Source organism: Lepisma saccharinum, chromosome 1 (assembly GCF_977018435.1).
Source record: "Lepisma saccharinum chromosome 1, izLepSacc3.1, whole genome shotgun sequence".
NCBI classification, from domain to species: Eukaryota; Metazoa; Arthropoda; class Insecta; order Zygentoma; family Lepismatidae; genus Lepisma; species Lepisma saccharinum.
The window spans coordinates 1,326,209-1,339,222 of record NC_139229.1 but is presented as its reverse complement, the minus strand read 5'-3'; the positions used below and the strand labels follow the sequence as shown (position 1 = coordinate 1,339,222).

Below are 13,014 nucleotides of genomic sequence, written 5' to 3'. Positions count from 1 at the left end.
AAGTAGTTAGTCAACAATTTACTTTATAACTAGGATCCTTCCTTCCTTCCTTGATGATTAACAGCGTCCTTATTAATCATTATTCTAGAAAATAAATGTCTTTGGACGTTTTGAACGTTTTGTTTGTTTAGAACATGTTTTTGTTCTTGATTAAAACATTGTTTAAAATGTTTAAAACAAAAACTGTTTTATTTGTTTCTTTTTAAAAAATCCAATCCTCCATATGCCCAGTGCTCGAAGTGAGAAGGGATGGTATCCCCTAGCTACCAATTTTTTAGAAAGCCATCTCTCCAGTTGTCTGATTGTCAGCTTGTTAAACCCCAAGGCTCGACCAAACATCCTCCCAGCTAACACTCCACTGCAGTCCCTGCATATGCCAATTTCTTCATTTATTTGCTTTGCCGGTGAGAATTTCGCGGAAACAAGAAATTGGTTTTCAACTCCGAAGACTATTTTTATGAAATTTCACTCCACCCCCCCCCCCCCTATTCAACCCCCGTTTCCGATTTTCAGAAGAACCAATTTCAACAAAGCTAGAGAGTTTGTTTATTGATTGTCAATATATGTCTAGATTTTCACAGTTGTAAGTTATCTATAAAATATTGTGGAAAATATTAGTAAAAATGGAAGTGAAGCTCACCATAAAAATAATTTTAATTTGTAACTTCTACAAAATGTTTGTAGAAATGAATAATGTTTATGTAAGGTTTATTCAGTCCATATCAACTCAAAATAACTTTTAGAAAAAAATTGTGTTTGCCCACCAGCACCCAGAATCTATTTCATAATTGTAGAAATTTTAAATTTATGTTGATGTAAAATTTGCGATAATTGATTTCCTGTATTTCTCTCTTTTCTCAGGTGAAAGTGGTGAAGTTTAGTTATATGTGGACCATTAATAACTTCAGTTTCTGCAGGGAAGAAATGGGTGAGGTTTTGAAATCCTCAACATTTTCTGCTGGGGCCAATGATAAGTTGAAGTGGTGAGTCACGTTGTTTCTTTATTATTTCTGATATGTAGTTGATGATGAGACTTAATATAGTACCTACATATATACAAACTCTAGCAGAAGGAATGCTCCTTTACAGGTGTTTGTAATCTGTACTAAATCTTTTGTGATAATGACGTGTGTTTAAGTGCACTTAAAAAGATTACAGTTCAACAATACGTCATGGACAAAATAATGTGTACAATATCTTTAGGTTAAATGTTGAGAATTATGTGCTTCTCTTTTGAAACAGTCACATACTCTGATCAACCCCACTCATACAAGCCTTAATCCATAATTTCTGATTAATGTCAGACATTTCGTCCCAAATTGTGTCTGGCAAAAATCATCAGTGGTTTGTTGTCTGGTCTGCTACACAAGATCTTTAAGGACACCCCACCAGAAAAAATAGGGTGGTGTTCGGTCCAGTGATCAAGGCGGCCACTCCAATACGTATATGGACCATTTTACCTTGGAAAATCTGGAAAACAAACGCTACTAACTCAATTCGTTAGTTACAATTAAAACATCTGGACAATATTCGCTTTGTAATTCACTGCTAAGAAAAGGGTGAATTTCTGCTGGATCTTGAATTATTATATGTCACCTAACAATGGAGTGAAAGTACTCTTGGCTTCACTTCTCATTGTTAAGCAAATTTAATAATGCATTATTATGTAGATGTGTATTTTGTAATTTGAAATGTGTCTTCAATTTCGATTGAAAGCAAAATATCAATTTACTTCGATATATTCTCACAAGTAGGCAATGCAACATTTGCAATTTTTGTAAGAAAAATGGATGACAGATTCAATGTATTTGAAGCACTATAGAGTGGTGGTGTGCACAGTAATGTATACACAGATTGTACTTTTGTTACAAAGCAATTTTTTTGTAATTTGTAATGTGTGAACAATTTTTGTTGTATTTGGTCACATCTCGGTAACCTTCTTGGCAGCAGTGATAGAGTCCATAGCTGAAATTTGTTTGTGCATGGATGTGTTGGGGGGGGGGTTAACCTTGGAGGGTAGAGGGAGGGATCACTTAGTGGCCTGAAAGATGCACTACATATGCACACAAATATTGATCCTAATGTAAACAGAATTAATGTTTTAAGGTGTTTATCAACAAACTTGGAAAAGTGATTGTGTAATCAAATGGCTGACAGACCTGTAGGAATTTGTTTCACGATGAAGAAAATTTCTATTTGAATACATTTTGGTGTTTATAAGAATTCTCCTCCCAATGGTGTTCAATCAAATTGATGGATGCCCATGCAGAAATATGCTCATAGTATGCATATAAAAATGAACATATATTTGAAAATGTTGAGTACTTTCACTAACTTGATAGGTGCTGTTTTATCACCACCTCAGATGTGTGTGAAATGGAAAATAACGAAAGATACTGTAACAAAAGGGTATGGTAGGAGTCAGATATTTTTCCACAGAGGGCAAAATAATGCCTATGGGGAACAGCAGCCCTTTGCTAGGGCTTGGTCGTGGTTAATCTTATATCACAACTCTACTTGAGTTTTCAAGTAATTTTGTTTAACAAGGTACTAATTTGGTAGAAGTATGCAGAGTGGTATTTGGAATTCCCAGGGGGGAAATTCTAATAGCTCTTTTGAAGCATTGTGGTATTTTATGTACAAACCATCCTCAACGAGGACTAAAAATTTACAACCAGAGGAGGGGAATTTCCCCTACAATTATATCAGCATGGAAGTAAGTGTATACTCCAGAGTATTGTCTGAGGTTGAGCTGTGGATCACATTGTGCTTAATTTTTACATTACTTCTTAACTTTATTATTCAGCTAACTTCAGCATACTCAGAAAGTTAGTTCAGATATTCAGCTTTGTTTACATGACAATACATATGAATGTTCAATTGTTTTATCTGGCAGATATAACAAAATAGTTAATTGGAAGTCCATCACATCATATTCTGTCACAATCAAATGACTGGGTTGTTTTATCTGTTTGATTGATAAAGAAGTGCCTAAGCCTGTTTGCGATTTATAATCAGCAAAGTTGTCTTGAGTTTTCTGTCGAGTAACAAGAGGGAAATCCAAAAAAAAATATTCCGTTCGTTTCTTCAAAGACTTAATATAAAAAAATACAGCATGTTTCAGAAGGGTGTGACATATTTGGTGGATGTTTTACTCTGATTTGTTTGAATCTAGTTGGAATAATTGATTTTCAACATAAAGTTTCTTTTGTTGTTTTTGAGCTTATTAGATCCTTTGTTCTACATATATTTTAATTGTTGCTTTTATACATCTAAACCAAATTTGTCACATTTTTTTCTGGAACGCACTGTAATTTTGCACTCAAGAATTTTGAAGCAAGTCTCTATTTTAACGTGCACCTTTTTCCTTTGCAGGTGTTTACGTGTGAACCCTAAGGGTTTAGATGAAGAAAGCAAGGATTACCTCTCTTTATATCTTCTGCTAGTCTCATGTAATAAATCTGAAGTCAGGGCCAAGTTCAAATTTTCCATTCTTAATGCCAAAAGAGAAGAAACCAAAGCGATGGGTTAGTAGACATTTTTTTTATTTATGCTTGATAATATTTATTGCATATGGTGGAAGTATGGAGTACATAAAATTATTTTAAATTCTAACGCTATGCAAATTTTAGAGGTTCAAATAAGAGACAGGGCAGGGAATAGCTGGAAAAAGGACAATATTTGAAGATTGAAATCATATGTTTTATAGTTTATATGGTGATATACAGGGTGTTTCCATGACCTTGATTCAAACTGCCAGGGTGGATGGAGACTGACCCAAGTACCAATATGAGATAAAGAACCCCTGGCCCGTAAACGCTTCAATAGAAAATTATAAGCCAAAAGTAGTGAGGGCTGCCTATGTCAGTTGAAGAAGACAACTGAAAGATGAGGCTTGTAATACGGACATTACTACTGTGTATCGTAGCATTCTATGACGAAAACGTTACAGTAGGTGTTCAAAATGGAAGCCCCAGCATCGATGCAGGCACAACAGCATGGGAAGAAGCTCTGTTGCATTTGCTCTAACATCAATGGAGTCATTCTGACGATATCACAGGCAGCAAGGATTCTTGCCAGGAGGGGATGCAAGGGGTGTCCCTCGGCATCAGCCATTACTGCCACGCAGTGCCCCCCTGAAAACTGCTTGTACAAGCCGTATCGTTCAGTTGTTTTTTTGCACTGTCGCAGGCAGCCTCAACTTTTGGCTTATAACTTTTAAATGACGCGTTTCTGGACTGGTGTTCCTTATCTCAAATTGTTACTTGGGTCAGTCTCCATCTACCCTGCAAGTTTGAATCAAGGTCACAGAGACACCCTGTATATTTTTAAAGGAGCTCTAGGGATTAGAGTCACTAGGAATGTTTGTGCCACAAAAATTAATACCGTAGTTATCATTGGTTGGCTGGAAATTGTTCACTAAAACATGTATTTTTGCTAACTAAGGCACTGCACTTATTTTTTAATGTTAGAATTTCTAAGACAACTTTGATGGTGTGAACTGCATACGTACTAGACAGACAACATTCATGGTATGGCTGAAAAATATCTATAATGGACAATGGACTGATATGAAATTTACCACTACTGACATTTAGGGACCTGAAATATTCACATGCACAAATTTCAGGAAAATCCTATTTTTTTTTTTTAAAAAAAAAAAAGGAAACGATTTGCTAAAATGATGTTTGTTAATTTTTTGTGATTTTATGTTTATACACAAATGTTGCCACACAACATGAATTTCCCTGTGAATTCTTGTATTTTCCTTTCAAATATGAATTTTCTCATGCCAATTAATTTGTAAATTTTATGTATTTGTATTTTCCTAACTTTACATAACTTCTGTATATTATTAGGACATTTGTGACAATGAGAATGAATAATGAAACACTACGGCACATTTATGAAAATAGTACAAACAGAAGTTTTAATAGTTTTGTGTTGTTTTTTTCTAAACTGAACTTTTTCTGTGTAGAGAATGAGCTTCACTGAGTAATGTCAAATTGATTTTTAACAATAATTTTTCAGATTTTTGTGTGCAGTTTTCCTGGTTTTCAATTTTTTATATGCAAATTTTAAAGGTCAATACTGGTAATATATATTTTTCTGACGAGTTATAAAATTTCTATTGTTCCATGAAGAACATCAACGGGATATTCAACCTTAATTTATGTATGTAACATGTGCTATTCAGATGCCTACTTTACAAATCCAACATGTATTAATAACATATTCATAAACACAATGGCAGTTTTTACACCAAATTATCAATTTTACTAATGCCCCAATGTTTCTATATCAGTTTATATCAATTGAGAATCAGTTTTTATGAAAAAGTTGTAATAAAAAATTCAGTTTGAAAATTCTTTCCATGTATATCCACTGACTAGTGCATTGTGTTGCAAATAGGAATGCCTTCTTAAATACTGAAATGACACCACACCAGAAAAATGATAAGTAAGAAATTTGCATTATTCTCCAAACTTTCTATGTTTGAATGAAAGTCTGATATGTTAAAAGATTTAGCCAAAATTGTATAAGTATCTTAAATTATGTGGTTTATTTCTTTTATTTATTTACATTATTTATTGCACTTTGAATGCAGTAGTGAGCTTTCAGGCCGAAGTGACAAGAACCACGTGACATACGTCCCTTCAAAATTAACCAATCAATAACAACTTTTCACACAACAATGAGGTCACAACCAGGGTTGTTGAAGGTCCATGAATTTTAAATAAATTCAATTCCGGTCAAGGAGAGAAAATCAGCAAACGTAAATGGGTTCTGAACCATAAAGAACCTTTTGGTCTGTCAAGTATTTCAATTCGGTCCAGGAACCGTTTTTCCGGATCAATTTAAATTTGGTCAAGGTTATGTATTACAATTAAACAATACACAACTTTGACCAAATTTAAATTGTGCAAGAAAAAAAGTTCCGGTCCTGTTGCAGAACCCAATAGATGAATAGAATGTATGGGTTCCTGTACCTTTTAATATCCCTGGTCGCAACCTGCAGAAGTCTGCAGGTGATTAGTCAATTTTCAAGTTACAAGCAACACTTGTCACTTTGGTGCGAATCCTCATGTTACTGAATTCAAATGTTTGTGGCTATTGGTAAGAGATTTGTGTATTGACAAATACGTAGTAGAACCATTAATGAGTTGAAACTGTTTCTTGCAGAGAGTCAAAGAGCGTACAGGTTTGTTCAGGGCAAAGACTGGGGCTTCAAGAAGTTTATACGTAGGGACTTCCTGTTAGACGAAGCCAATGGACTACTGCCTGATGATAAATTAACAATATTTTGTGAGGTGAGTTTTTAATTTATTATGTATGAGGGTTGTCCAGAAAGTAAGGTGCTCACTTGCTCAATTTTTACGTGTTTCCCAGCATAACGAAAGAGCAATATTAGTGGATTTAGGTGTATTGGCAGTAACGTTTTTCAAGAATGTAGCTTGTCTGCATTATATTTTTCTGTATCTTGCCTTAGCAGGTATAAAACACTAAACACAGCCCAAAGACAAACGATAAAGGTTTTTGACAATGTCGCAGTGTCAGGTTCTGAGAATGGAGGCACCTAGTGCTATTCCTGATGATGACACAGGAATAGGTTAGTTTTTTACTCTTTGTGTTGCTTTAGACTGAGCCAAACATGAATACAGTTAATATTGCTGGGAAGTTTGTGTCAGAATAATTTTAACCAATTTTTTTTTCCTATTTTGACTATTAAAGTTTTACAGTTGATGATACAGGGTGTCTACCAGTCAAGAAAAATCAAGAAATCAACAGATAGGTCAAGGAAGTTGAAGAAACTGTCAAGAATTTTTGATACTTTTTATGGTATAGTGAATTTTTACATTCCTATATACCTGTACTGGGTTTTTCTTGTATGTACGCATGAAAATAAATGTCTGATGAAAGGAGCGTGTGTTCTCCTGAAACGTCACAAAGAAAAAAACTGTTTTCTTATGCTTGTAATAACCGTAAACTACAGGAAAATAAACCTGTACTGGGATTTGATAAAATTGAATATTTGGAAATCTAAAATTGTATTTAGTTGTGGTTAAAATTTGTTCACTTTGTTTCTTAAGAATTACATTCTTGTATGCTACAAGGTCTGTAAAAATATTAAATAAAGTAATATGTCCATACCCCATCCAGGATGAAGTCTGAAGCTTTTAATTTGTACATGCATTAATAATTTAAACAAGTCTAAATCTCTTATTAAAGTACAGCTTCAGTTTCCATCTGAATCGGCGTTGTGATATGGGTTTTTCATTGAATAAAAATATAAATTTTCTTAATTTCCAAATATACCTAAGTAGGGGGCGATTAAATGTTAAGATAAAGGAGGGGAAAAAGTCATGAAAAAGTGAATAATTTTGGATTTGTTATTTTGGTAGACACCCTGTGACAGATAAAATTGCAAGTTTTAACAGTTTTTTTGTTGGTGATGTGTGCAGTACACACATTTCTAATGATTGGTGTATTGAATTTCAAATTGTGAACTGTTCCTTAAACACATGTGATTTGCTGTGACATAGATAATTTTTTTACCTGTACTATTTGTCGTATTTCAGGTTAGTGTAGTAGCGGACAGCGTGAATATCTCAGGTCAATCAAATGCCATACAGTTCAAGGTGCCAGAGTGCCGCTTGTCGGATGACCTGGGTGCTTTGTTCGAAAACCAGAAGTTTAGCGATGTGACGCTATCAGTTGGTGGAAGGGAATTCCAGGCTCATAAAGCAATCCTAGCAGGTAGGATATATTTGTATACCTTATGTAAAAAAGGTAAAGTGTTCCCCTGTGCTTAGCACCATGCCATGAAGGCGTAAAAGGGGTGTGGGGGTAACGCCATGGCCGTATTTAGAGGGGGGGTTCGAGGGTTCAAACACCCCCCCCCCCGAAACTTCTGACATGTTGGATTAATGGATGTTCAGAAACCAAAATCTGTAACAAATTTTCAATTTTTTTCGAAGCATCACAAAAATACAAGGAGACAATGTTGAAACGATCGAGCTAGAATTTTCATACATTTGGAATTCTGAAAGTTGAGTGAAACAGGATTTATTCTCGGAATCGCAGCCCACTGGCGACCCGTCCATTATCACTTCTGCTGTCATCTTTCCAGTGTTGCTCCTGCGTCACAAGGAATATAGACTGAAGATTCCCTTACGATTGTCCCAAAATCCCCTTTCCAGCTTTTAAATTCCCTGTCCGATAAAGTCGAAAATCCCCCTTGATAGGAGTTCAAACCTAGGATCTCCAGTTTTCTAGCGCATTACGTTCGCGATTGAGGTTACAATCCATGCACCAGGCTAAGTTTTTAAAAAGAATAACTGGTTCCACACTTTTAGAAATTCCAAAAATTTAATTTTAAAGTCAAACAACAAAAACTTTATGACTAAAATTTCCATCTAACTTTTTAAGTTTTTCTTGAAGGTTCTCACTGTATGAAACGTAAAAAAAAAAAGAAACTTATGCTGGATATTCACTCATCTGCTGGATTGAGTAAGCCCCCTCAAGGATATAACAATAATATAATAATAATAATTATTAGTATTATTATTATGGAATAAAATTTTTATTATTATGACATTTTAATTATTATTGTACAATTATTATTTCTATTATTCAAATTTCTGGCGACGCCCTGGGAACAATTATGAATGACCCCCCCCCCCCCCCCGAAAATTTTTCCTTCCTACGGCCATGGGTAACGCCCCACACTTTCTTGATCCGGTCGTGAGTGGGGGTGATGTGATCAGCATCACGCCCCTAACCGCCTTTACCCCCCAGGGTTTCCCCCAGGTACCCATGTTATTCGACGCTGGGTGGGCGCCGGGGCCGCTTCCAACGTTAGAAAAGTTCCCGGATTTGAACTGGCCGGGGATCGAACCCGGGACCTGTAGCACGGTAGTCATACCTTATGTAGTTTGTGAAATAATGTATCCTTCTATGCATGACGCAGGGATAGGCAAAACTAAAAATAATTCAGAAGCCAGCCCCTTTTTCTGAGGAGCCGGCATGTGACCTCAAAATATTTTGTGGTCTTCCTAAAGAAGGCTCAGCCGGTAACAACTTGAATAACTATGTAATACATTCTAATATATAGCCAACTGTTGTATCACTGCAGATTTTAAAATTTATGTTTATTATTCTGATTTAATGGTACACATGATATAAAAAAAACATACTGTACTAGTTATTTTTTTAAAAAAAGTAACTGAAGTTTCCATAAATGGACACGAAATATTACCCCAAATAATTTTTTAGGACTGGATTTGAATATTTAGGCACCATGTGAAAATTTTCAAACACCATGGCTACCGGGTGCCCTATATTTTTGTACCCTTGCTTCTAGACATGTTCTGGAATTATACAATTACTTATATATAAATAGAAGTACCGTCCTTTGATACCATTTGAAACATAGACACAATTTACGATTCAAAACTACCATACAGAAGGGATTTTCTTATTGTGTGTGTCCAACTTTTTCTAATAACTAGGGGCATGCATATTTATTTTTGGATTGAAACACGAAATATGAGATTACATCTATTAATGGTCTCTTTGGAATCTTTGAAAGTTCTGCGGGGGTATCTTTTCATATCATATTTTGTCACGAAATGTCACAAATGAAGTGCAAAATGTAATATAACCTATTTTCATGGTACTTAACGAAAAGAGAGTAATTTTCGTTTCTTTGCTATCACAGGCCAAAGGATTTTATTTTGCAAATTAAAAAATGATCTCAAAGCCACACTAAGGAACGAAGAAAACATGATTCCATTGCATTGCATATTTGACATCCTCATTTTATGTTCACGAGTCAACCAAAGCAAGAATTACATTTTGGTCACAGCACTAGGTACAGAGGAATCTTTGTCATGTTAGCCGATTTGCTCACAAATGTTCAGTTAGTATGCCAACGGATGTAACACATTGAAAATGGCTTGTCTATTTGCACATGAGGATCTGCATATGTTGCAACGGTGGCAAGATGTTACAGCAAATGACCAAACGGTACCAGAAATATGCCTGGTTCTGTTCATCCCTCTTGCAGCCATTGGGTTCACTTGTAAGGCATTTTTCTGATGCTTAATCCAAATAAAATACTTGTTCAAATCTCTGGGACAACAATAGAAATCTCCTCTTCAGTCTTGAATTTTAAATGTCCTCCACAAGTTTTATTTTATTGTTCTGTTTTATTGAAATGTTAAAAAGTAATTTCATTTCTTTCTTGCAGCGAGAAGTCCTGTTTTTGCTGCCATGTTCGAACATGAGATGGAGGAAAGAAAACAAAATCGGGTTGAAATTACGGACGTGGATCACGAGGTCCTCAGAGAAATGCTGAGATTTATTTATACGGGAAAGGCTGCCAATTTGGAGAAAATGGCAGATGACTTGTTGGCAGCGGCGGATAAGGTTAGTAGATGCTCGGAGGAAAAAGTACACTTATTTACGCTGAATCTGTGTGAACTTTGTGGCGATGGAGTATGGATATTGGGGGTTGAAATGGGCCGGAGATGACCGCTCTGTCTCGTGACTAGTAATCGGAGATAAAAAAAACAAACGGCATGTTGACAAAAGTAAAGCGTTCAGTTTTGTGAAAATTCCCATTTCAAGTCCTGATGGCATAGTTTCATTTCAACAAATACACATTCTTTTTAGTTTGTGCACATGCACACAAATATATTTATGTATATTTAAGAAGAGGAACCATGTATCCTTAAGTCTGAGTTCTGGTTTAACTTTTTCATCTTATTTTCCTTCAAGTTGGTTAATTTTATTTTGAATTTGCATTAAACAAGATGCGCAGTCTATTATATCAAAATTGAAACTTTCATACAGTACTCGTAATTCAGTATGGATTATTATTAGGGCTGAGCCGATATCACTTTGAACCGATACCGATACTTGAAAATTACAACAATCAAAATTAGTTCAAGATATTGGTCAATATTAGTGTATAAATAATCTTCGCCAATTATATGCATGAATTTACCAATAAATTTCCTTTAGAATATTCAAGAATTACATCAGAATATTAAAAACAGATGTCATGTAATCAAAAATACAGTTCTTTCATAATTTGTGCAAAATAAAAAGAAAGTTTGAATTTTGCATGATTTCCAAGATAGACTCCACGAAAAATTTGCGTGGCATTTTTTTCGCACACCGTGAAAGACCAATGTGCCAGAAAAGTATCGGCAGGTATCGGTAGATGAATTCCAACTGATACTTTCCAATACAATACCGATAACAATACATCGGCATCGGTTCAGCCCTAATTATTATCCTTTCGTTTGGTGAACTATTCGAGTCACACTTTTCATTCGTTGTGCTGGAGATCACTTGTGGGCATATGCTGTGTTAACAGTGAGCAGAATGGAGATTTTTCATCTGGCTAATTTTGGTTACCTAGCACTACTAAAGATAAAGTTAAATAAATTACAAGGAACACAAAGTCATCTTTAATTCTAGTGAATTAATCTAAACACGATCACTACAAAATTCGAATTAAATAGTTTTACCAGCTGGGTGTTCCAATAATTTGTTAAGTTTTTTATGTGAATGTCATGTTCACATATTATGTCACTATTTTTCTTCACTTTCTTAATTGTTAAGGTGTTTGTGCATTGAGGATAGGGGCCCGGCAATGTTCTCTGTGTTCCTGAAATTTTATATAATCAAAGAAATTCAACAGATAGAGTCCCTTATTAAAAAAGAGATATTTACAAAACAGAAATCTGGTTTTCAGTAACATATCGTATGATTATGTCTGTGGATAAGCAGTAGTGTATTGTCTCAGGCAGAGGGGCCCGGGAAAACTTGACATAGGTGCTCTCCGAAATGCAGAATTACCTTACTTGTTCGCAGATGGCAATCAATAGGAAATACCCCTCATCTCATACCTTTATAGCTACTCAGTTTGTCGTAAACGTAGTGTACTGTAGTTTAGTGTAGTACAGTTATGAATCCAATAGAAAGATTCAATTGCTCAACCAGTCGATGCCTTATTGGTGCACAATAAACAATCAAACTTGATAATGCAGGACCTTTTACCAGTAATATAATTTTACATGTGATATTTAAAATATAACTTCCCACCAAATATTTTCAAGGGGCCCCAAGCCTCAATATGAAATTGAAATAAGATCCGAGATAAATTTCACACATTGTCCACGCCTGTTACGTTTTATTCAAAGGAGCCCCAAAACTCAGTAGGCGGAGCCCCGTTAGGGCCAGTAGGCCCTCTTCTGCTACGCAGGGTATACAGCGTATGAGTTAAATGTCACCAATATTTTGGAGGAATTTGTGTAATTCATTTTTCTTACATATTTTACATATTGGAATTTTGAGGACATTTCTGTCGAATCAGTTCTTTCTTTCCAGTTTGTTACCATTTTATAATTTACAGTGCTCGAATTGAAAATTCCTAGCTGCAAATTTGCTTGTTCGAGTTTGGGGATAGAAGAAAGGATCCTTACATGGATCAACTTGAAGACAATGCAGTAGGTGGAGGAGGATGCTTATGCAAGTTATCTTTGGTGGGGGTTAGTTTACTTCATGATTTTTTCTTAGCTGGGGGATAGCATTCCCTTGCATCCGTTTCCCCACACATTTCTAGCACTGATAATCTATTATAAAACGGTTCTTGTTTCATGAACAAGTCTTTAAGAAAATACAATGGTGTATCGAAAAGAAATTGCATCTTTAAAAGTTATGAATAATAATATTGAGATCCACTAACACCAAAATTAAACACCGTGTCCGCATGGTGACAACCTTTCTGTTGGTCGTCGGTATTTCGTTGAATGACAAATTTTCAACGAATAAGAGTCCCATTGCTGCTTTATTATCTATATCTGAAGACTGGAGTCTGCTGCTATTTCTTCGTAGCAGATTGCAATTGACCTTCTGATGTTAGGCACCACTGACAATCTAAAGGTCCAGTTCAACCCCTCTAACTAAAATGATAAGTTTGCTTGAGTATATTATTCACCA

At 35.3% G+C, this 13,014-nt stretch overlaps 1 protein-coding gene across 4 annotated transcripts in view; it reads left to right on the top strand.

Moving 5' to 3' along the window:
• Nucleotides 1-13,014, top strand: part of rdx (BTB/POZ and MATH domain-containing protein rdx) — a 254,487-nt gene that overhangs the window by 236,692 nt on the left and 4,781 nt on the right. For all 4 annotated transcript variants that reach the window (XM_083128308.1, XM_083128299.1, XM_083128326.1 and 1 more), the window contains 5 exons: nucleotides 862-983; nucleotides 3,376-3,527; nucleotides 6,184-6,311; nucleotides 7,581-7,758; nucleotides 10,253-10,431. In XM_083128308.1, coding sequence (XP_082984434.1) covers nucleotides 862-983; nucleotides 3,376-3,527; nucleotides 6,184-6,311; nucleotides 7,581-7,758; nucleotides 10,253-10,431 — 759 coding nt within the window. The remainder of the gene's footprint in view (nucleotides 1-861; nucleotides 984-3,375; nucleotides 3,528-6,183; nucleotides 6,312-7,580; nucleotides 7,759-10,252; nucleotides 10,432-13,014) is intronic.